This window comes from Meleagris gallopavo, chromosome 12 (genome assembly GCF_905368555.1).
Source record: "Meleagris gallopavo chromosome 12, MGAL_WU_HG_1.1, whole genome shotgun sequence".
NCBI lineage: Eukaryota > Metazoa > Chordata > Aves > Galliformes > Phasianidae > Meleagris > Meleagris gallopavo.
In genome coordinates, this window is record NC_139415.1 from 11698336 (window position 1) to 11723644 (window position 25309).

General features: G+C 41.6%; 1 protein-coding gene across 4 annotated transcripts in view; it reads right to left on the bottom strand.

Moving 5' to 3' along the window:
* CEMIP (cell migration inducing hyaluronidase 1) overlaps nucleotides 1–25309 on the bottom strand; it is a 105591-nt gene that overhangs the window by 30725 nt on the left and 49557 nt on the right. For 2 of the 4 annotated variants that reach the window (XM_085234185.1, XM_085234186.1), the window contains exons 2-11: nucleotides 21318–21428; nucleotides 19013–19165; nucleotides 18193–18331; nucleotides 17194–17430; nucleotides 16620–16799; nucleotides 12332–12402; nucleotides 11674–11769; nucleotides 10934–11055; nucleotides 8586–8727; nucleotides 7520–7711 (exon numbers count right to left, since the gene is read on the bottom strand). In XM_085234185.1, the coding sequence (XP_085090311.1) occupies nucleotides 7520–7711; nucleotides 8586–8727; nucleotides 10934–11055; nucleotides 11674–11769; nucleotides 12332–12402; nucleotides 16620–16799; nucleotides 17194–17430; nucleotides 18193–18331; nucleotides 19013–19165; nucleotides 21318–21393 (1408 nt within the window). In that variant the 5' untranslated portion in view covers nucleotides 21394–21428. Of the gene's footprint in view, nucleotides 1–7519; nucleotides 7712–8585; nucleotides 8728–10933; nucleotides 11056–11673; nucleotides 11770–12331; nucleotides 12403–16619; nucleotides 16800–17193; nucleotides 17431–18192; nucleotides 18332–19012; nucleotides 19166–21317; nucleotides 21429–23460; nucleotides 24649–25309 lie in introns of those variants that run through there. The other 2 variants (XM_085234187.1, XM_085234188.1) reach the window with 2 other exon arrangements.

Genomic DNA, 25309 nt, shown 5'->3' on the forward strand with positions numbered 1-25309 from the left:
CTTGTGCTTCCTGTGGTGGGCTTGGTTGATAATGAAAGGAGCACTGGAATCAGCAAAAACTGTTGGCTGGCTCCTCAAAAGGCGGAAGGCTGGAGCACAGGTGTCCCTCTGTGTCCTGCTGGGACATTTGCAACAGAGGAAGTGGGATTTTTGGTCTGAAGTTGCTCCAGTTAGTCAGGGAGCTAAACCAACAGGCTGCTAGACAAAACACTTCTCCTACCTTAGAAAGAGACTGTGATCATTTCAGAACTGCAAAACCTCTCCCTGATTGCTATCCCGAACTCTCAGTTTAGATCTGCCTGCACATCTCCGGCTTGCTCCCAGCACCTCCGTCTGTCCCACACATTGCAGCTGATAGGACTGCATGCCAGACCACATTGCTTCTAGCCTGCCTCCACAAACACACCTGGCTCTGTGGAGGGGTTAAAACCACAGAGAGCCCTCCCTGCCCTGAACAGAAAGGGGTGAAGCCCAGGCACAGGGGATGTCTAGAGAGCAAAATAATCTCTTTGCTGTAATTTTATTCAAACATATGCATGCTCCTTCCTTCCTTCCTCGGCTTTCTGCAGAGAATGCAGTTGGAAAAAGGTTCATCTTACGGACTACATTCTGTATTATTCCAGTAAAAATAAGTAATAAACTCTTTAAGTAAACACTGAACTTTCAGGAATGCTACACTTGCATGTATTTCATTTCAGTGGAATCATTCAAAGCAGTAATTAGAAACAAATGGCAAGCCCAAAGCCTGGCTATCATTGTGAAGTACTTTGTGCTGCACTGGAAGTGCCAAGTTGTGTGGAGGATTTTGAACATTGAAACATTCTTGTTTTAACCAAAACACATTGCTATGACTTTATAACAAAGATAAGCAAACACCATTCACTCCCCTTCTGCTGGTCTGGGAGCAGCGTAGTTCAAAGGCAATACTGGGATTTGGGAAGGGTCGGTGCTCCTTCTTGCTGCCAGCAAGGCAAGGTCCACACCACTGTCTGCCATGAGTGGAGGGTGTTGTGGGAATTGGATGCTCAACCCCACAAGTGACGACACTGAGAGGCCATGGGTTTGCACCTCACCTGTATTTGCAATTTCTTGCATAGAAAGGCCCTGAGCTTTCCCACAGAGCTACCATGAGCCAGGTCTTGTGGCCAACATCAGACCCAGCTTACCCCCAAAACAGCTCTGCTTCCCTTATTCACTTCTATTAAAAAAGCAGTGGCAGTGGTGTCCTCTGCACAGGGATGCGCCATGATGAACCATTGAGCAGCTCTGCTAGGGAACAGAGCCACAGGTTATGAAACCGTTTTCAAGCTGTTACTTTCTAGTTTCCCCCAAAGCTGACCTTTCCTTGATTTACTGAAATGCAGGAAGAAGTTCAGATAATCTGAAGAATGTCCTATTTCAAGCCACATCCCCAGGATTTGTGGCAGTGGAATTAGATGGGCAGTTTTGTTATTTATGTGCTGAGCTCTAGAATAATAAATGTCATGCTTGCATGTATTTAATTTAATTTAACACCAGTCCAGACATGCAAAATAGCATAAGCACTGGCAGGAATGTTAAATACGCATTAACCAGTTTCTAAATATAACTCCTTGGGTGCATGTTTTTCACTTTCTGCTTTTGCTGACTTGACTTGTTTAGAGATAAAAGGAGAGATGGAAAGCAATCCCCTTGCAATGTGAAAGTGGATTTTGAATAATAGCTCCTTTAACAGAGTTTTGAAAAACAAACCTCTCCTCCCGGCAGCCAGAAATCCAAGCTGCCCACGGCTGTGGGGCCATCCCACTGACACGGCTCACGGGAGACAGAGCCGGGCATGGGATCGCTCTGGTGATGTCAATTCCTGCTGGAAACTGGCACCAGGCACTTCCCACGGGGCCAGAAGCACCGCGATGTGCGTCCATAGACACGTGGCACCTCCACTGGCACGGCCAGTGATTGGCATGAGGAAAGAAATCAAACAAAAGAGACTGCTCCACGGTGTGCTTGGGCAGCTCACATGGCACGGGGAGCGTCCCACTGCAGGGCTGTAAACCTGAAGCCAGGCTGCTGCTCCTCTCCCCAGGGAGCAGTGTGACATCTGAGCATGGGCAAACCCAAGCCTGAGGTTGGCAAGCCAGCCCAGAAGTGATGTGGGGCAAAGAAAGGCAACTCTGTGTGCAGAATAGAGGAGGACCATGCCTGCTGCTTCAGCATCAAAGCCATGCCTGGGATTGCCCAAACAATAACGAGTGCAGGGCCACTGATTCACCACCTCCTCTCTGAGCACATTCATGCTGCATCCCTCACGGACAGATGTTGCTTTGCTGGTGAGCCTGGCTTGTGCTGTGTTACAATCTAAACCAAACAAAGCCGTATGCTGACACAGATTACATCTCCCCACAACAGGCCCATGTGATTGAGCTCAAAAGAATGCCCTGGGTTTGCTGCTCTCTTTGTCATACCAGTTCCTTCACTTAGCAAAATGTTAATTCACAGGGAAAAAAAGCTGCATTAATGTATGGGCTTGCTGACAAAGGTCTTGATTCAGCGAAATAGGAGACCACTTCCATGCTTATGACTCAAGACAGCGACTATTAAAGTCACCAGTGCACTTAGTAAGGAGAAGGTAATTATTAAAAGAAAGTATGCATTAAGATAAACATAGATGATCCATTAATCAAAGACACACTTATGTCAACATCATAGCAATTCCGAGTCTCTCCAAGCTGTACAAAGCTCCAGGAAAACCTGCCATACCTGAACCTAACCCCAAAGCCTGGGCTCAGGCTTTATCACACTTGGGAAGGGTGGAAATGTAGAACAGTTTCAGCAGCTCCAGGTGTGGGTGGTGCTCAGCTCTGGTAACACTCTGAGATGTCTCTAAAAAACCTCCCTGGTGTATTTCTACTTTTCTAAATGCTTCGGCTTTAAATGCCATAAAGTGCCACATATCTTTTTCAGAAGTGAATCAGGCACCTGAAAGTCTGTATTTGGTGAAGATAAAGTGGAGCTAAGATGCTTCTGGATTTGTTCTTTTTCCCTAAGGAGTTTTTTTGTTCTCCTCCAGGCTCTGTGGATTAGACCTTCCCTCTCATGGTCTTTTAATGCTTCCCAAACCAGAGTTTCTAAAGAGAATCATAGAATCATAGAGTCATTAAAGCTGGAAAAGACCACTAAGATCACCCAGTCCAACCATCAGCACACCCCCACCATGCCCACTGACCACATCCCTCAGTGCTACATCCCCACGGTTCTTGCACACCTCCAGAGATGGTGACTCCACCACCTCCCCAGGCAGCTGTGTCACTGCAGCACCACTCTAAACACAAACTTGCCTGCTTAATTCATGTATCACAGTGACAATAAATCCTTCAGGGAATCTTTAAAACCAGTGCAACTCATTGCAGATGCCAGTCCAGATCTCTGCCAGATTTAGCATTTTTGCCAAGCGTTTGTCATCACTGATGGTAATGCCCCTGTATCTTTCTATTTAATAACTGACAAACGTTCACACAAACATCCTATAAAATTGTTTGATGGGATTTGCTCTTGCATGCCTGAAATGCAACGCAGCATAGCTTGAGAGATCTGACCAGCCTTGAGTCATACACTACATCCTGACATCTTACTGAAAAATTATTCCTTAAATCAAGGGAAAACAGGTTTTGAGTGAAAGGACTTATAGTAGAAAGGATGAAGCTTTACAAGGAGTTCAAAGCAATGCCCAGAGATAGAAGGAAAAGACTGCTGAAAAGACTGCTAGAAAGGTGCCTTACACAATGCTTCCTGCCCAACCCTCAAGCACCAGGGATGCCTCAAAAAAAGAACTTCTGGCAAGTTCCAGCAAAAAATGATGTCAACTTCTAAAGAGAACCCTCTCAATCTCTGAAAGTATCTGAATTTTGCTGGTGGAGTAACTTCTCCCACCTTCACAGCACACAGCGAACGCTGACGCAGGCAGTTTCTGGGAAGTTGTTAGATCACTGTGTGTCTACATTTTTAATTCAAACATCTCTACATTAACAAGTAGCTCCTTCTCTCTATAGAATTCACTGCCCCATAAGCGAGATTTAAGATATGTAGGCTCATAATAATAGATTTGCTAATACGTGGGATAATTGGAGTAATTATGCTATGCACAAAAAGGTTTTTCTTGTTTTATCAAAAGCACATAGACACACAAAAGGGTATTTCATCCTTTCTATTCCATGGTGAAACTTATCAGCATTGGTAGTAACTTCACACAGTGCAACGAAGATGCAGATAAGACTTGTTTCCCAGGGAAACTAGACCAAATACTTGATTTTCCTACTATCCAGTGCTGCCACAACACAACCCTTCCTTCCTTCCTTCCTTCCTCCTCCCTCCCTCTGCCCTGTGCCATCGTCCCTGCCCTTGGGAAGCTGCAAGATCAAAAGGTTTTAATCTGTTCCCACAGAGGAAAAATAAAAAAATAAAAAATCAAACAAAGGAGTCAGTGGAGAAAAATCCTCCATTTATCAGAGTGACCGTCTGACCAGGAGCAGGACCTGCAGAGCTGAGCCCTCGCCCAGGCTATGCTTCCTTGTGGGAGCAGCAGTTTTGACTTGAGCACAGTTGCTGCGATAAGGCAGCACATAAGATCAGTCCCTGCGTGTCCTCCCTTGCTTCCTACACTGAGATTGTCAGAAGTCCAGTTAGACACCCAAATCCTACTGAAAAAAATCCTGATGGGAATTGAGTGTTTACTCTCTTAAGCCGTTTGGAAAAGCCCAGCCTCTAATCAGGCCACTTCTAGCCAGTAAAGCAAGTAGGAGTTTTCAGCAGGAAGTATCAATATAAATGGGGCAGGACCCACACAATAAATCTGACTTTTTTGTCCTAATACGCTCAAGTATGTCTATTAAACTACTAGCAAATGATGAGAGCACCAATTATAATTAAACCTTCTTATGCCAAGTGACTGCCACAACAAATTAGCTGTCCACACAGATGAGTTCTTCTGCCTCTTTTTAAAAGAGTCTCTAAGTAGTTCAGACCTGAAACTTAAGTTTATTTCCAAAAAAGAAAGAATAAAAAAAAAAAAAAAAAGAGATTAAAATGAACATAAACCATCTGGGTAGGAACGGTTTTATCATTTGTCTTTTAAAGGACAGATTTCAGGAGTTCTCAGCTGCTAAACTAAAACTCTCAGGATAATCAGGCCACGCCACTTACTACAAATGACATCCCCTGAGATGCCGTGTATAAATATATCTGTGCAGAAGCCTTTTCTCAGGAGGAGCAAAGCAGTCCTGAATAACTCACATCAGGAAAGGAAGCAGACATTTATGACAAGTGCTTTCCAAATGCAAATCAGAGCTGAGCACTGCTGCACAAGCACAGGGGGATGCTCACCTAGCATGGAGATACCACCCCCTGGCTCATTAGTGTTCCTTATCCTGTCTAATTGCACATCATGGCTCAGGGCAATGGATGTTAGGTGATGGTTAGGCATGGAGAAGGTCAGAGACCTCCTGGCTGCTAAAGACTGGACAGCTCAGCCTTCCCCTGTTTTATTTCATCAATGCTGAACTTTGAATCAGGCAGATGATTTTATTTTCTGGTGAGAGTGTGCTTTTGCTACAAGAAAATTGGATGTGATTGTTACTACTGGACCAAATTTTGCCCTGATTTATATAATCAGTGAAATCCCATTGACGTCAATGAAGTTGCCTGGATATAAGTAAAGGCAGACTTTGGCCGCGGTGCTCATGTCATTTGTGGTAATAAAAGGAATGTCCTAATTCTCCTAAAGAGTAATTGGAGACCAAGAGCATAATTACTTTAACAAGTGTTTCCATGCTTCTTTACTTGAAAATCACATTAACTTTTTTGTAGTTTTTAACCCCTTATTAATTTCTTTAAACTAACTCAGTTGCCATTGCTACAGAAGATAAATACAAGATTTTTTCAGATCCGTTAGATTATGGGAATTTCAAGAGATTTATTTATATGTCATCTTTATTTTCACTGACAATCTTCCAAGATCATCTTCATGATATAATTTGTAACATACTGGTCTGGTACAATTTTTCCAACAGCTCAAAATTACTAAAGAAAAATATCCAACTTGGAGATGTGTCTTCTTTGAAACTACTAGTCATTTTAAGTCATAAGACTATGATACATTCACGCTGTGAATAATATTTTTCTTGGCTTGACGAGCACCTCTCTTTCAGACTGTCTAACAATGAATGGCGAGAGCCCTGTGGGAGGTGGCTGCCAAAGGAAGCACATTCAATACCTTCCAGAAGATGTTGCATCAGAGATCATGCAGCTCTTTTCACAAAGCTGAGCAAACTCCCGGGTGCATTGGATGTTCCAAGTGCCCAAATGGTTTCTCAGAAAGATCTTACTGTAAATGCTGACAAAACCTCTTCCTAAAGCAATTGCCAGAGCAGAAGCAAAAGATACGGTGATGTGCATGTTTCACAACCAGGCAAATTCTGCCATAAAAAATGGCTTCAGCTGTTACATGCTTTTATACTGTAAGATTACACTTGCTTTTGTAAAGCATGGCAATTGAAAGCCATGTATTTACAAAAGATGCAGCTCGCTTGATATTTCCATGTTCTGCTCATTACCACACCAAAATCTAGCTCTGGAAGAAAAAGGCCACCTCACAGACTCAAGTGCAGTTGCAGATTTTCCCCTTTGCATTTTACTTTCATGCTCATAGCAGTAACAGTATGTGCTTCACCATGGAAGCACATTGTGTCTGAAGGTCACTTTACAATCACTAGACTGCAAGGTCCTCTCATCAAAAGAAATTTGTTCCATATTTGAGCTAGTCACCTTCAACAGAAAAATGCTGAAACTCTGCAAAGCTTCCTGCTCCTTCTGCTCAGACTAATTTAGCAGCACTCTACAGTCTCCATTTCCTGTGGCTCAGGATAGTACACGTGCCACATGACTCCAGAAAAGTTTGGTTAATACATCACCTCAGAGCAATGCAGTCTAGAGACACAGCAAAAGAGAAACAGTAGCTTTAGTAGTAAAACAAAAATAAAATAAATCTAAAATGTAAGATTACTTGTCTTGTTAGATACAACTCTTTTAGGAAAATAGCCAGCTGGTCGATTACTTCATAGCCTTAAAATCTCTCACACTCAGATCCTCCCTTACCACACTCCTCAGATCAGCTGTGCTCATCTCCTGCTTTCCAGGAAGTGATACATTTTCAAATACAGATATACAAAATTGAATGTTTCAAATACATATCCAATATTTGTCTCCATGAAATAAATGCATCCATTCAACAATAAGCTTGAGAACCAAAAAAAAAAACAACCAAAAAAACCACCAAACCCAGAGTCAGCTATGGAAAGGGAAGGCAGAAAGGAATCAGAATCAATTTAGATGATTTTCTAGTAAGAAAACCATGCGTTCTCAAAAGTATCATCAAAGCTAGGCATCAAATTCAGGTGTCTTTTAATTTTTTCTGATTCTTAACAGAGTTCACTCAGTGAAAATGATGGAATTTGTGAAATGCAACACTAATGATGGATCACCTTACCTGCAACCTTGACCTGGGTGGGTCTGCAAGATGGGCATGGCAGTACTTGGAACTCCTCCGCCTGGTACATGGAGTAGTCAGTGCTTGCAACCACAATCCTGTCTCCAGGCTCCCATGAGCTCACATCGTCCACCAGATTCAGCACCGTGCTGTTCACATTGGTGTCAATGGTTACCGTAAGCTTTGGTTTCACTGCAAAGCCAAAAGGAAGGGTGGAGGACACAGTTAATCTTATCAGAAAGTGCCAGCTCTTTTTTTTTTTTTTTTTTTTTTTTTTTTTTTGTGGTTGGAGCACCACCAAAAAAGATGATTCCTCATTCAATATAAAACAGTTAACTCTTCCAAAGCTTGGAAAGCAAGCAAACAAGAAAGTGTTTTTCTGTTAGATGTGTGCAGGTGGATTTTCCACTAATCCCATGGCTAAATTTAGAAGTAGCATTGAGTGGCTCATTTTCACCCCACCCATTTATTAGTAGCTCTTCTGGGTACTGGACACTGGTATTTACTGCAGCCAAATGGTCTTCAACATAATGACTGGGTTTTTTCCAACAAAACAACTGTATTCTACCCTCCTCTTCCCACCGGCTGAGCATTGAAGAATCCTAGTGACCTGTCCAATGGCCAGGTTATGCACAGTGGTGTTGGAATTAATAACTATAAAACAAAGTATTTCTTTCAAAACCTGTTGTCTTTGCACACAGTGATTGACTAATCCTATCTCATCCTAAAATGCTTCGATGAAAGTCAAGATATTTATGGCAAGGAACTTGTCAAGTGTTTTCCATGGTGCTGCTTGGTTTTGGAGTCATACTCTGCTTTCTCTGGTAGGGCTCAGACAGTATTTCTGCTTTTTGTTGGTCTGGGTTATACCTACACCATCTACCTTAAGTCAAGCACTCAGTGGAGAAGACTCTATACCTCTGGACATCTGAAACAAGAACACTAGGCAAAATTCAAGTTCCTCATATGGCTTTTCTTTCTTAGAGATGAACTACTTCTACCTCTGAAGAGGCAACCCAGAGGACAGAGAGCACACGTGTCTGGCTTTCAAACTTGGAGCACGTACCAGAGCTGCCACACAGGAACCGCACTCTGTAGTTCTGGCAACCTTCACCTGTCTGGTCCTTGCCATGGCAAAGAAATCGATAGTCGTGGCCATTCTTGTAGAAAACCTCAGTGGTTAAAATAGTTCCATCGAGGGTCTCTGCCTGGAATGAGAACAGAAATATAAAATTGGTGATACGTTCAGACACTGATGTCATCATAAGAGGCTTTTGCTTTGAGTGATGCGCAACAGTTGTATAACGAAATGGGATGATTGGTATGCATGCTATCCAGCTGGCACTCCAGCTGGTGCTTCAGAACAGCTATTGTATGTGCTGACTGTGTAGATTTACTGCTAGTTGTAGTGTATCTCCTTTATTTTAAGACCATGTGCTTTCTTGGGTAGGAGTATTTTGAACTTCACTAACATCTGGTCTTGGTGCCCTAGATTTTCTTTCGGTATTTGTTTGAGGTCAGATGACAACACTGAACACAGATGCTTGTACCCAAATGAACTCATGCTCTCAAACCTCTTTGCTGCGCTCAGGTCACTGCTGGTGGCTCAGCTATACCTGAACTTTGCAGAAGAACAAGAGCAGGGTCTTACTTCTTCTTTCAATGAGTCAGTGATAATTGCTCTCAAAGGAAAAAATAAAAATAAAAATAAAAATAAAAATAAAAATAAAAATAAAAATAAAAGCTATTCCAGTAACCTTGCTCCAAAAGGAACAAGAAGAGGAGGCCTTTTCTCCCATACAGGTACCAGCCTGTAGGGTTGCCTTGAGGAAACAGCTGCATCATACAAAGAAGCAGTGGGATGTGTAGCCTCTCCTGTGCTCCTGCTGGGGCAAGTGTCACCCCTCAGGTCACCAGCTCTATAGCTTGACCCTTTCACAAAAATGCAACTAATTGCATTGGACAGTCCAAATAACACATGCATTTTAACAAGGCAGCAGGAGATAAACCATCTTTCAATGAAGGGCCTGATCCTGATTAATTCACTCATGCAGACGTTCCTTATTAATGCAGCCACACTGCTGCTGCAGATAGGATTAACACCATCAGCTGAAGGAATGTGCCTCTGGCTGCACTGTGCTTCTGTTATTATCACTGTATCTTCAAATTTTCACGTTCAGCATAGATGAAGCAGGCCAGCTGGTATAAATCAGTGTAACTTTAGGAATGCGATAACAAACACCAGGTTATGCTACCTGAGGAATTGCCCTAAAATCTGCAGGAGAAGCTAAAAAAAAAAAAAAAAATTGTTTTGCTTTTAATGTTCATGAGGAAAAAAAGAAGTATCTATAATTTAACAGAACAGAGGAAAAAAAGGTTGATTCTGGCACAGAAGAATACACTTCTTGTTTCTCTTTCAATACACAAGCTAAAAGGGCTGTATCATAACGAACATCTGACCTTTGCTCTGAACTAAGTTGTCACTTCTAATTCATGTATATGGAAGCAAAAATGAATGTGAATTTGCTAAGGTCTGGCAGAAAAGCATAGGGTATTTTTTCCCTTTCTTTTCAAGAGGAGATTCTTTAGAACATGTAGGTCTGGAAACTTACAGTCATACTATCAGCATTCCCATTTACTTCAATAACTGCATTTGTGTGGATAAGGAAAATCCACCAGTGGATGCAGAACCTCAGATTCAACTTCCACAGGTATGGAGTATTTTATTGTTTTTTGATAGGCAGAGCTTCTCTGGTACTTGTTTTAACAGGTAGACGGGTAAAGCATATGGCTAACATTTGCCAAAACAAAACAAAGGCGCTTTGTTTTGATAGTTTTATTTTTGCTTGAATAGGCTTCTGCAGTATCAGAAAAGATATATTTTTTCATCTCAGCCACATGGCATAATTTTAATGTTTATCTCCAAATATAATTCAAATTTCTTTCCAGAGGAAAAAAAAAACAAAAACAGTTGACTCCAAAAATGGCTGCAAGCTCATTGGCATTTTTCCCAACTACTACAGCTGGTTGCAATACCATCTCATTACATTCTGTGATTAATTTTTGAGGTAGGGTCCACTCCAGAATCATTTAAAAACTTTGAAATTTTCATGTCTTATTTTTTTCCTACAATTTTCCAGCAGGGAACCACATATTTCACGATAGCATCTGTGCTGTCCCTGACCCCATCTGTACTCCTTTTCATGCCAGACCCAGAATTTACTGAAAGGAGCTTAATTCTACAAACTTTTGTCTCAAAACAAGACAAGACTAGACAGAACCTGTCGGTTATATATTACAGCTGGAAAATAATCTGTGTCTTTTATTTAGAAACAAAAGTCACTGACAAGCACAATGTTCTGGGGGCTCTCATCTCACGCTGCCTCTCTAAAGCAAAGAGGTAAGCTGGCCTACCTGGATGTCAATGGGCTGCCTACAGATTTTATCAGGGTGAGCAGCTTTGAAGTCAGAAAGCTTCTCCATGTCTTTAGATCTTGCTTTCTCGGGCTTCTCAAACCACTCTGTCCATTCTACATCTGGAGACAAGTGCAAACAAGAAGAGTCATTTGAAAGTCATGCCTAATGAATGCAGCAAAAACACATGAAGCATAATTTGATCTCAGATATCATTCACAAGTTTCTTCTCTGATGATCTGATTCCTGCCTCTTCCTGCCAGTCTGTCAGCCGCTTGTAATGATGCTGTGAAGTGCAACCAGCCAAAGGAGAGCGGAGTTATTAAAAGCTGCATAATTGGAGTACGCAGTATGAGCATTATTAATAGTTATGGCTTTTGGATCCGGTCCTCTTTAGCTGTCATTTTGGATTTTCAGATCAAGTTTCAGTTACTGTATGTTGTCTGAAACATGGACATGATGACTATGCAGTCAGAAGAAATAAGAGGCTGTGTGTGATATCTTAGATCATAAGAGATGGAATTTCATACCCAGAGCAACAGAGGAAAATGAATGCCAGTTATCCAGAGAGTCCTGGAGACAATTGAGGAAAGAATCTGTGCATGTTCTTTACTTGGGTTAGCAGCAACATAAATAGCAACTTGCAAGCCCACTCTTCCCAAATAGCATTGTAATAAAAAGGATGGTTCACCCTATTTATCAACTCTACCACTGAGTTAAATACCAAACAGACCTCTTACCTTGAACCCACTCACTAGTCGAAGAGACGTTAAAGAATTCTCCATTCTCAGCCTTGAATAGTTTGAATACTTTGGCCACAGCTGACCCTTTGTGACCTGTTTTTTAAAAATGGCAAAATCAACGAATGCACTCAAAAAAATGTCAAAACTGAAAAGGTAATTTTCCATGTGTATATAAGCATAATTCGGGTTTATTAACCAGATTTAGGTTAGTATAACTTCCATTAAAAAGTTACTGAGACTTCAGACGCTGGACAATAAGGAGGATTCAGCTTGCAACAAAATGGTTTTATGGAGAGATTTTGAGGCTACCAATGCAGGACAAACTGATTAAATCTTCAGTTGGTGTGAACTGGACTTGTTCCATAGCTTTTTGTCAAAGAGGGAGGCAGAGGCTGAGCTCAACTGAGTTACAAGGATTTACACTGGTACAGGATCTTGCCTTTTATTTCACGGTTCAGATGACCGAGATTATACCCCACACTTTGATGCTTCAGCGGCATTAATTGAAAGCAGTAAAATATAAAGAGAGCATTCAATTAAATCCCTCTAACCATCAATTGTTCTTAGCTTGATGTAAAGCAATGTCAAATGAGAACATCATTGACCAAGTTTAACTGCGAGTAACTTCCAAGACGGTATTTTGTGCATGAATTACCTTGATATTCAATGTGGTCTTCAACAGAAGAGGAGGGATTTCCTTTAACAGTGATAAAACTCCATGGATGCCTGGAAAATCAAAATGAGAAATGATCAAATTATGTCATGCACTTGGTGCATATTTTTTATTGCTTAATGTTTTTAAGTTTCCCAAGGGCTCCACATTCAGAACAGTCTGATTGATGTGAAAGGCAATTTGATTAAAGTTAAAAATATCTTAAGATTTTGTATTTCTTCAGTAAATATACCACAAGATAAAGAAGCTCAAAGACAAATCCTTGCTCAATACAGTGTGTTTCTCTTTGAAAATCTTTAACGGGGGTTGTGTGTGACAGACGCATAGGACACCAGCAGCTCCTTGGGGAGATTGAAAATCTTTTTTTGTGTGTGTGCAATAGAGAATATATATTAAAAAAAAAAAAAAAGCAGTTCTGCTTAAATAAATTTAGCTGCTGAAACGTTGTACATCACAATTGTCTTTGGAATGACATATGAGAATTTCTAATAGAGTGGCTGGCAAAGGGCAATAAAAAATACCTAGATAGTGTCTGGGTGTCCAGTTTCCTCATTTTGAACACTGAATGGGGACAAAGGTTTATGAGTCTGAATTGTCCGTTCAAATCTGATCCTGTGTCAGAAATAAGTTCATTAGTGCCTGATAGCTATTGGTTGAGTAGGTTCAATAACTATCAGCAGTACTGGAAAATGAACACATGGCTGAGTAAGCAAAGGAGACAGAGACTAAAGTACCTCCCAGTGCTGGAGATGAACCCAATTAATGGGGGTCAAGAGGGAATTTTATCTCTGAAATAGAAGAAATTCTGGCATACCAGCTCTTAATGACTAACAGAATAACAAATATGCTTTCAGAGTGGTAGAGAGACGCTCACCCTTACCCTGGATTTAGCAAACAACCCACAGATTAAATCATGTCTCTGTCAGTAAAAATACCCACAGGTTTCAATAGCATCAAGACGCACCCTTGAGTCTTACAGGTCACCTTACGCTTACCATCTGCTGGTACAAGAGAAGTTATGAAGTGGGACTTCAGAAGAAAACACAGACATTGACAGAAAGCCACTACAGCGTGCACAGATCACTGCTGGCTTGAGCTGGGCTTTGCTGAGGGTCACAGCCCTGTGCTGCAGGAGAGCACTGGCCCACCCCCATGCCCTGCCACATCCCCACAGCAAGGCGTTCCAAGTGGAATGTCCTCAGCCCCAGCACAGGACAGGCTCGAGGGAAACGGCCAGCATAACAACCTGGGAGCCTGCCAGCCAGCCAGATGCCGGAAAACTTGCCTGTGCCAACTGCCAACGGCACTGTTGGGCTGTGATCTCCATCCAGGGAGAGGAGGGGGTGGAGAAAGGAAAGACACTCAGCAGGAAAGATAAGTCTTTTTTTTTTAAATAAAAAAAAAACCAAAAACCTTTGGTCACCAAATTCAAAGCGAATGGCAAAAAAAGATGCAGGTCCCATAATAATCCAAAATAATGATCAAAAGAAAAAGAAGCTAGCTAGTTCTGCAACTCAAGGTTTGGTCGCATTTCATGTGTTACAATACTTGTTTGTCTCAGTAAGTTTATCATGTAAACAATCATAAAGTCTTTCAATCCTTACACATAGACGCATGTAATCTGTTTGGGCTATATGAAATGAAGGGACTAGTAAGGCCAGAGCCAAACCAGTGTTATTTGGGTGGGGTTCCAAAGAGAACAACTGTGTCATCAAGCGCTGAAAGGCCTTCTTTTAATTTATTAGTTGAAGAAATAAAAAAAACTCATGCTTAAAGAGCAAATTCACTTTTCAAAGGAACAGTAATAGAAGAGGAATCATAGAATCATAGAATCCGAATCATAGGAGTTGGAAGGGACCTCTAGAGATCATCAAGGCCAAACTCCTGCGGTTCTCTGCAGTAGGTTGAGCAGGAAAGTATCCAGGTGGATCTTAAATATCTCCAGAGAAGGAGACTCTACCACTTCTCTTGGGCAGCCTGTTCCAGTGCTCTGTCACCCAAACAGTAATGAAGTTTTTCCTCATGTTCATATGGATCTGTCTATGTGCCAGTTTGTGCCCATTACCCCCTGTCTAGTCACTACACACCACGGAAAAGATTATGCTTGCATCCTAATGTTCTAGACTCAGCAAATAAGCAACTGAAACAGTGCCAGGAGCACAGAACTTTTTTGCATAAATCAGCATTGCTCGTTTCTCTTCTACAGCAATGGGGATTTGCACAACTTTATAATCTGGTTGAACATGGTGTAATTGGTGATAGGAATTTGTCCATGTAACTCCCTCCACCACCTCCATGAGAAAACAGCCCAGCCTATGGCTCAATAGCCTGACTCATATGGCACCTCAGAAAATACGAAATAGAAATTATCTATCTCAAATTAGTAGCTGGGGTTGACACCATTTTTGTCTTAGTGTTGCCCAAGGTCAATCCAGTCATGAGAAGATCTGATAACAAGGAGCTGGACTGGCCAGCAAACCTCGGATCCAAGCAGTGAGACATGCATGGGCATGCTAGAAATTAAAATCCACCCTCTTTCCTTCCTTAGGAAGCCTTTCCTTCTTTTTGCCATATGGGTTAAAGTGTGTACAATTTTCTCAACCTGATTCTTTTTTAAGATTCTCCAAAAATTTCTGAAAAGCACCTCAAGTTCAAGTATATACATCCCTAATAAGAGTTACAGGTGTGTGGAAGGGAAACCAATGTCTAAATGTTGTCACGCTGAAGTAGAGCAGAAGTTCTATTTGCATAAGGAAAAAACCTTGGTACATCCAACAAAGTTGCATGTTTTCCACCCTGCCATCTAATTTCCTCTGTAAATCTCATAGCAGCTGCCATTCAGACCATTTTTCACAGTTTTTGAACATAACCACTAAGAACAGTCCTAAAAATGCATTTTTTAAACTTTGCACCACAATACAGATAGTTTTACCAACTACTGCTACTTCGTGTTACCCACCACGTCTCTGTTATTTACATAGGGAAATATCGTGGTATTAGAGATAACAGCGTGACAATGATTAGCTTTCTGACTACATACAGCAGCAATGCTGAAAGTCACACTTCGATACAAGAATTTCTATGGTATTTCCTTTATAAGCATTTACAGCAAAGTGAGAAACTAGCATTAAAACACCATAGTGGCCTAAAAACATCAAGAGCAATTTACTTTTATAAACATATGGGAATACCATCAATTTATTCCTGTTGCAGAATTAGGAAAAAAAGAGTATAACGTTCAAAAATCTTTTCCTGTATCCAAAATTTTGGTCTTTAAAAAAAAAACCATCAGGCTACTGGGCTTTATTGTGAGTTCTGAGTGTATGAGAGAGAGGGTTGGACTAATGGAGGTAGCCTGTGCTTGGAGACTATTTCTGCAGCTTTGTGTCTCTGAAATGCACTGCCTGGCGCACACAAGTCCCTGTAGTATTTTACACAACCTCTTTATTAACTGCCCCAAATGTTGCTCCATCTGCACATGCCCAGCTGACACTTGTGTGTTCCCATAGACTGCTCTTCAGAATCTTTTCTCCATACAAGGCAGATACGTTTTTTCATGTTTTGCAGTGATCCCCTCAGTGACAGCACAGTCCAGAGAGGAACACACACTTCTAACACATAACAACAAAAAGAGAAAAAAGCGCCTATATAAATTTAGATAAACACCAAAAATATAAATGTTACAGTTGGGTGAGTAGCAAAAATTCTCAGCAATGCACGTGCCAACACAGACACCATATTTGTCACAGAAGTATTTACAGTCCACAACATAAATTCACGCATGCTAAATTTCTATGCTGCCAAATCCTTAAATAAGTATTAGACAAGATGACAAATATACTGTATAGATACCTATATGCATTTAGCCAGGGTTACATTGCTATTATCCTACTCTCCTTAATGTTCAACCCATTCTATCCAACGTGTGTATGCAGATACGCTTCTTAAATCTTTGAGGGTTGGCTTGGGAATAAATAGGAATGATTAACTTGTAGGAATAGTATCTTGGAAAAACATCATTTTAAATACGAATAAATATGCTTTTCCTCACTTGCTAATAAAAATATCCAATATAGATAATGAGTGCATCTTAAACTATCTAATTAACTGCTAAAACCTCCTGTTGAAAAGTTTTCCTTTTTTTTTTTTCTTTTTTTTCATGTGAAAGAACTTTGTGCCTTTGAGAGAGTGGAATTATTTGGATTATTTGGACATCTGAGGAGCATAATAAAACCTCTGTTCTGAGAGAACTGGCAGGACTGGCACATACCTAAACCCAAGGTGGAGGAAATGCTTGCTGCCCAGTTTGGTCATTGCTTTCCTGGCTGAGTCGTCTAAGTTTCTAGACCCCTCATCGTTCACTGCTACTGACAGGATCATGCCGTTCGCAACTCTGTCCAAATACTGGGCAAGACGTTTGCTTTCCTCTTTTGCTCGGTAGGTATCAAACCTGAAGTGATACAAAAGACACAAAAAAATTTACTTCAGTGAGATCACAGCTCTACAAAGTATTACAGAATTAAATAAAAAGTGCTATAAAGAAATATCCCTTTTGTATTGTTTATAATAATGACATTATCCCATTGCAAAATCACTTCTCTGGGAGGATACCTCACAGGTTTCTATTAAATCAAATTGATTAAGGTCCATTTGACACAATAGCTAGACAATAACACTCTGTTTGCTTTTTGGTTTTGGAGATGAGTGATCTAGAAAGAATTGTATATACGTGCAGTAGCATTCATTTGAACTAGATGACAAAACATGTTTCTGAACTTGCTGAGAAGCTGTCCCAAACCTGTTTCCAAAGATTCTCAGATCTAAATAGCTGTGAAGACACTCACCGGTCTGAATGGACAACGGCCCCCATCTTTGGGTCAATCACATGGACAATGACACCCCGATGGCCCCAGCTCCTTTCAAAGTAATATCCGCCTTCTTCCATGCCACCAGGATGAAGAGTCTTGTTTAAGAAAGTCCAGGACAGCTTTTTCTTACCATGGATCTCAAGAGTGCCACCCTCACTCACTCCAATATACTTCCGCCCAAAGTAGGGATTGGGCTCGCTGCCGTCATCCGCTCTGCATCACAAAGGGAGGAAAAGATTATCTTATGGATTTGCACAGTAAAGAAGCCTCTGCCCTTCTTTTGTTATGGCCCAAGCGGAGAAGTGCCATGACTAGCAATGCATTTCCTTCAACAAACCCAAGAATCAGTAGCTGCTTACACTCTACAGTAAGTAAATGATTTGAAATGATACTAGCAACTACAAAAGATCAGGAGCAATGTGGAACTCAAATTATATGTTACGTAGGACTGAACAACACATTTATGTTCTTGAATTCCATAGGAAGTTACCATAACAAAAACTTGGTAGATCTAATTTGTTGTTAAATATGAGTTTGGCATCCTTGAAAATCGGAGAGATCCTATACCAAGCTGCAAGGCATAAACATCTTATCTTTTTTTTTTTTTAATCACCTACTTCTCATTCTCATGCAGAAATAAAAGATGCTTAAGAAGGAGAAATCTCAGAATAAATTAAATCTTTAGGCTTTGAGCTTATTGAGGAAAATCCATTAATCAGCCTGAGTGGCTGCAATATACTTGCTGCTTTTTTGGCATGTTCAAGTACAGTAACGTTCATTCCCCAGTAAGATTTGAAATCAAAACCAAAAGTCATATTATTAAAGGCGATTTAAATTGTTTAATAAGCTACTGAACTTTCCACAAAGCACAGATGATAAATGTATCTGATAAAATGCAACTTTAAAGAACATTTTGTTCCCTGTTATGGAAGAGACGTACTGGAAAGTTATAAGATATTCATTGTGCATACATACCTCCCATATAAGATGATAACCACATTGCCTTGGTAAGGGCACATCTCACTGCCAATCCGTAACTCTCCATCATTTTCAATGAGTATATATCTCGTACGCAAAATGATAGCCTGTACATCGTCTTTAATGACCAGTTTTCCTATGTAGAAAAAGTTATGACATTTGCTTTAACACACAGCAGCTCACCAGACGTTGTGACACCATTGTGCTACACTCAGAGCTGGGGTCTCATCTCAATTTTTGAAAAATTCTGCCTTTCCTCCCCAAAACAGCCGTCAGTACAAATTCTGAAGATTTTACCTATTATTTACTCAGTTCAACTGTTGGAGAATGCAAATAAGATTTATATGGAAGAGAACTCACTCAAAACTGAGACAGAAATTCAGAGTTAACATGAGTAACAGCTATTTGTACTAGCAGTCAGCAGCAACACTATGCCTCTGTCCTTGGAGACAAAGAGGCACATATGTATCTGCCCTGTCCAGAGACCCTGATAACACAAACATTGCATTATTTTATCAGTACAATAATATAACAAAAAATGTTTTTGAAGCAAAACATGGAAGTAATGAGTATACTGAGGTACTTTTGTAAATTCTCCAGAAAGTATGACAAATAATTAATTATGATGGCTAGAGAACTGATAACATCTCAGCTACCACCCACCCTTGTACCAAATTAGAGCTGGCTTTGTCCAGCAGCCAGCCGGTTCCCAGCAAGCAGTAGGAGCCTCTCCCAGCATGAGGCAGAGTGATTTAAATAGCCAAAGGGGAAAACACTCCTCACCCAGCATTGCCAAGTTGGGGGCAGTATGTTTTACCTCCATCCCTGATGTGGATTGAGTGGACAGTTGCTGAAGATGAGAGGAGTAGCTTCCTGCCATTGCGGATTTCGATGTGGTTTTCTTGGTTGTGACCTGGGTTCCAGACTTCTAGCTCAGGATCCTTGTCAGGACATGCCACAGCTGCTTCTGCTGGATAAAAGTGAGGAGCAGTTACCTTGTTGTGTTAAGTGCAAGATAGAAAACTCTACATCTGGGCATCTTTAAGCTCCATTCTCAGCACCCCCCTTTTGCTGCTTCCCTGGAACACAGCGATAGCCCAGTGCAGCAGAGTACATGTGTCCTTACCTTACAGTTTAAGCTGCATGGTTGTGTCTGTTTTATTGTTTTCTGGAAGTGTGCAAAAATATGCTATGCTGCTTCCAGAAAACTGCCAGAGAAAAGGCTGGAATTCTGACCTTCTTGGAATTCCAGAGACTCTGTCTGTTCACACACATCTGGACAAAAGTCTTTCACAGGCCCAGGGAAGAGGTTGATGAAAAGTTAAAACAAGAATCGCTCCTAAAAGTGCCACCTGAGGCCTGAAAATCTTTGTAAAAAAAAATATTGAGATATGTTTGTGAACTGTTTTTAGTGGAGATAGGAAGTAAAAGTGCTCAAACTCTCAACAAAGCACCACACACCTGAGAATTACCAGTACATGCAGAAAGAGCAATAGGAATTCCACAAGAGAGACTCCAGCTTCATGGACTTCTTCAGACAGAAGTGATAAGGACTTTGAGTTCCCTCATCTATGTGCACAGGTTTGGTTATAGACTGCAGTGACGTCATAGATAAACTGTGCTCATATCAAGTCCCAGAGTCTCATGTTAAAAATATTTACTTAAGATAAAATATTTCCCTGATATAATCTCACCCAACATTTGAGTTTCACATCTTATTCTAATCAATAAAACTCACGAGTGCAGAAGTCCCATGTATCATGCATATTTTCTGAGGCTGTAAACCTTTCTAATCCTGGGAAACTGAGGTCAGTGGAAGTTTGAACAATGAGCTTTTTGCGATCAGAAAGGCTTGGGAGTTCTGACCAGCTCTCCAGTTTGTATCCTTTATAACTAAACCACCATATGAAAAGTACAGGAACCACAAATCAGTGATGACAGATGTGGGATGCATCCCCTGCCTTCAGCAGAATTTTGGCTCTGTCACTCAGTAAAATTTTTTGTTTGTTTTTACTCCATGGAAAGTATTCCTTTCAGTCAATGGCAAGGACTGAAATGTGGATCCATGCAAGGAAACGTGCTGGTGCTGATGCCATTGATGGAGGCTGTTGTGTGTTACCATTGTGAAACTCAGCATATATCTGTAATTCCACAGCAATAGAAACAAAATTATCCACCTGCATTCAGTTTCCTCTCAAATTCCTCTACTAGCTTTGTATCTTAAGAAAACAACAAAATTGGACCAATCACTGCCTTGATGTCTCCAGAGACCAATTAAATACCAATATTAAAGGTGAGCAAGCAACATATGTCTTGGTTCTCTGAGTCAAATACTGATCAGCATCCAGGACCTGATTTTGACATTGCTTGTGCCAGCCAGAAACTGGAAGTGTATTTCACATGTCAGCCACACTTTTTCTCACTTAAAAGGGTTGTTCTGGGTTCCTTCCAGAAGACACACAGAATTATAGTTGAAAACAATAAATATGTTAGGCAGAAAATGGGACTTGTAAACAGATGCTCAGAGATAACTGTCATATACGCTGACAATAAATTCAATTCATTTGCTAATGATGAGACAACAAATAAAACCAAAAGTAGTTGTTCATACGTAGAGTTATAATTTATCAACTAGATTCCAGGAGGTATTTCCAGCTTCCCTTTCTCCTGCAACTGCTTAGGCAATGGGCTGCTTGTAGGGAACAGAAACCGAGGGCATGGATACCTCAGCTTTTCTCTGACCACGTCTGTACTTGGACACTGCAGCAAAATCCTTGCCACCCGCAGCCACAGCTATGAGGACTTGAGGTTTTTTCTTTGTTATTTCTTTGTGATGGTTTGCTAGATTTTGATTTAAGAATGCTTGGCAGAGTCGGAGGGCTTCCTGTGGGTACTTTCACCTGCTGAGAAATTTCACTCTTTGCCACTCCAGCTGCTTTAATTCTGGAATATTGGCAACTCAGAAAAATGCTTTTCTCCTGAGGTTTCACACTTTGTCCTTGGCTTTTCTTATAAGAAATTGGTTTAAAGAGTGAAAAGTTGCTCAAAATACACCAATGATGTCGTTATTTAAAAACAGTGTTACAAATCATGCCCTTTTTCCCTCTGACAGGAGAACTTACCTGTGCTTACAGAAGACACTACTAACAGAAAAGAAACGAGGCTTTCAGCCAGATACTTGGGGGTAGGTAGAGCCATTCTTCACAATTTCTCTGGGTAGATACCTTGGATACCTGCAAAGACAGAATATCAAGAAAATGTGTCTTTATTTTTTTCTAACTCACGCAAAAATCATTCCCTGCACAAAGCAATATCCAGCTCTATGACATCCCACTTCCACTCCCATTCAGCTCAGTGACTAACACCTTCGTGCTGCTTAGTGACCGATCCAAGCAGAGCAAGAAGCCAGGGGCAGCTTCTCACCTTTTGGTTTAGGATAAACCCACTTGGGGATCCAAATAGACACTCAGAAAGCAACCACTGAAAGTAATGAAAAAACACCTTAGGAATGCAATATAAACACATAAAGCTTCAAGACTCTCTAGAGCTGAGTATTCACAAGTGCAAAAAAGTGATGAAACACAATGAGAAGGCGTTTGCAGAGTGACAAATCTGCGAGGAGGAGCATCTTGATGGGACCTTCTTTCCCCCTTACTACTGACACAATTTTTGCAAGTGATTTTAGCACATTCCAGAGCTAAAATCATAGTGAAACTTTCAGACTGAAGCAGGCAGTTTTTCAGATTTCAGATCCAACAAAACATTGTCTGTTTAATCTGCCAGCCTATAATTTTGTTGCAAAACCCAAGATTGCTTTTGAAACCAGTCTACCTAATATTGTTTTATTTCTTCTGTAGGCAAACCCAGGCAAAAACAAACAAGTAGTGACAGGAAAATCTAAGTTAAAATTAACATGATTCTCTCCAACAGGCCTGAGCAATCGATTCTGCAACTCATGGCAACGTACTGACACGTGTGGTCATGCTGAGATATGAAGACCCATTGCTATAGATGTCCAGTGCTCTACTTAAAAGCAGTATTTAAAACTCATGCACTGTCTGTGGAACTGTTAGGTTTTACCATGTAGGCCAACAGTGGTAGAATGTTAAAATCTATTTGTAGCTGCCATGTCACATCACAGTGATGAAATACGATAAATGCATGCATCGCAAAGCTTAGACGCCAAAAAAGCAATCGAAAGAAACTCCAGGGTGCTCCAGTTTCTTCAGGACAAAAACAACAACAAAAAAACCACGTGTTATTTTTCAGATCACTTGTTAATATAAAACAAACAAAAACATGTGAATAAGATATGCAAGAAACCAGAGTTTAGTCTGGAACAAATTTTACAGTGTAGATATGCAGAACATATGTCTGTAGTCTTCTCTTCCTAGAGGTGATGCAGCTTTAAGTACAATGGTACATTCAAAACACATGTAATCCAGTGACTGTATTAAAAACAGCATTTGAACCAAATTTGTCAGGAAACATTCCAGCAGGAAAATGTTTGCTTATTTTGGTATAGTGTAATTGACAGCCATGTGCTTGGTCACAGCATAGACATGGCACAGACTGTCAGGTGCCGAAATGCTGTTAGGGAGCAGTAGAAAAGAGGAATGCACTTAGTAACGCTATAACTTTAAATGATATACATTATCAGAGAGCAATAACATGGCCATGGAATTTGTGCCAGAACCAGGCTGCACGTGTCTGACATTTTAACAGCACTTACCATCAACATACGATAAGCCAGGGCTCTGTTAGAGGAGCACTGTTAGTGGTATGCCCAGAGTACAGCAGTCACCATGAAAATGTCAAGGTTTATTAGCGATTACTACACAGCGTAATCTGCAAATACAATCACTAAATTCTGCTTTAACGACAGAGGAAAGCTGAACGACGGGTCAGATCACAGGATGGATATTGCAGACAAACAGCGGTCCTTATGGTGCAGGCGCAGCTGCACAAAGCCAGATACCCGCTGGTAAGCTCCGGGTCATAAAAATCAGATGATATTCGCAGAAATTAAAAAGAGACTGTATTTTTGACAGTGATGGCATGCATCTGCTTGCCTGTTGCTTTGTAGGAAGTAAAGAAATGGCTTGGCCCTGGCCCATTAAAAACTGCATGCCCTTAGGAGTGTCTCTGCTAGAAGGCGGCGATAGACTTCGCAGTGCACAACAGGAACCTGTGGCAAACTTGTAGGAAAATAACAAATCTGACAGACTTCACTTTTTAGAAAGCTAAGAATGGCACAGTACTTACCACCAGGTTGTGCAAGATGGCTGTTGCTTTTATATCCCCACCTGCTCCCAGGGGGCTGCTTCCCTGATTACATCCATCCTCATCAAGGGAGAGCCAAACAAGCAATCACACACTGAAAATTCTTGTCATGTTTGGAGGCACCCGTTGTACACAAGGCTCCAATATTTTTCTACTGTCTGATCTGCTACAGCTCAAAGAACACCCTGCTTATTTTGTGGCTGCAGCAGGGTGTTTGATTCAGCTTTCTGTGAGCCCAAGTTCATTGCAGTGTTAGTATTAACTGGCACTCAGGTTGGAAAGGCTGGGAGCTGAGAGGGCCAAGGAGAACAGCTTCTGCAGCGAGCGCTGACGCCTCTGATTCAGCTCTGACTAACGTGGTGTCAGTAAAGTGTGGTTTGGAGGACAATCATCTCAGGAATTTTCCGTCAAAAGCCCTCAGCTAAGCATCTTCCCCAGACACAAACAGCGACATGTTTGATTTTACTATGAGAGGAGGAAGGGGTAGTGACTCTTTCCATTAATGTCACCTGCTGGAGAAGGTTCAGGAGCAGCTCTCTGCTGCCAGCCAGCCGGTTCCATAGCTCGCTGCTCAGAGCCGCATGGGAACACAGCGGCTGCACTACATCGCACTTGAACGGGCGCCACGTCGCTGAGTTCAGCTCTGATGTAACCCACTCTGCCAACAAATCTCCCCGCGGATTTGGGCACTCTGAAAGCCTAAAGGCCATGTGAGCGTCCTGCTCAGTCTATCGTCTCTAGTGTTTCTCAGACACCATCTGTGACACCTCTCTTGGGTGAGAAAAGCTCTTTCATCTGGCCATTAAAAGCTGCCTGGCAATGGCCAGTGGGACTCATATCCCTGAATCTGGCAAGGCAGACGTTCTGAAATGATTCCCAGCTGCTGGATCTTTCCAAATAGTGAACAATAGCAGCAGACAATGCTAAAAGTAGATGCAGGAAACCGTTAGTCCCCAGCTGGCTGCTACTGCAGGTGTCAGCAGCGATACTGTACTAGAAAGCGCACTGCGTAGACAGGAATCCCCATCCACATTGCTCCATGCAGTTTTAATGCTGGAGGCAACACAGAGCAGACAGCCCTGGGGGTAAAAAAGTACAAATGAACCAAGGAATTTGGGTTGTTCCAGGCTTTGTGGTAAGGTCCTCTGGACACTCCAATGCCTAGATGGCAGAGCTGAGCCCTCCAGGGTGGCCTCAGCACCTTGCATGGCCAGGGAACAACCAGCCAAGCCTCTGAACAGAATTTTAAGCAAGTAACTGCTGATACGGAGTATTTTACGATACTTTTTAAAATCAGCTTGAGGATGTGTCTTCAACATCTGCTGAAGAGGAGGCTCCTACCTGGTATGTCCACCAGGGCACAACAGGAACATTAACCATTACAAACACAGCAAGGATGGGAGATACACAGCAGATCCCTGATGTCCCTCAAAGAAGATATCAAACAGGAGCAAGAAATCTGCATGCACCCTGACTACTGCTAGAGAGGCCACATACCAAGCAAGGATGTGGAGCCATACCCAGAGAAGCACAAGGAAAGCTCACATGAGCCTGGCTGTCAAAGTCGCCTAGTAGCCCAGTGGGCAGCAGACTCTCTCCTTCCTGATCTGGGCAGCCAGACCTGGGCCCTCAGCCTGCTGTAACCAGAATAAAGGAAACGTGAGCTGATGCTAAGCTTTTCCTCGTTCATTGGCTAGGTCTGAAGAGCTGCTGCATATTTCCTCATCTAAATGCAAAGATGCCAACTTCAGTTTGGCAGCTGATTCTTCAGAAGGAGGAGCTGTTTAATTAGCGCCTCTGCTCCCTCCGTGCTGACACTGCACCTCAGCAG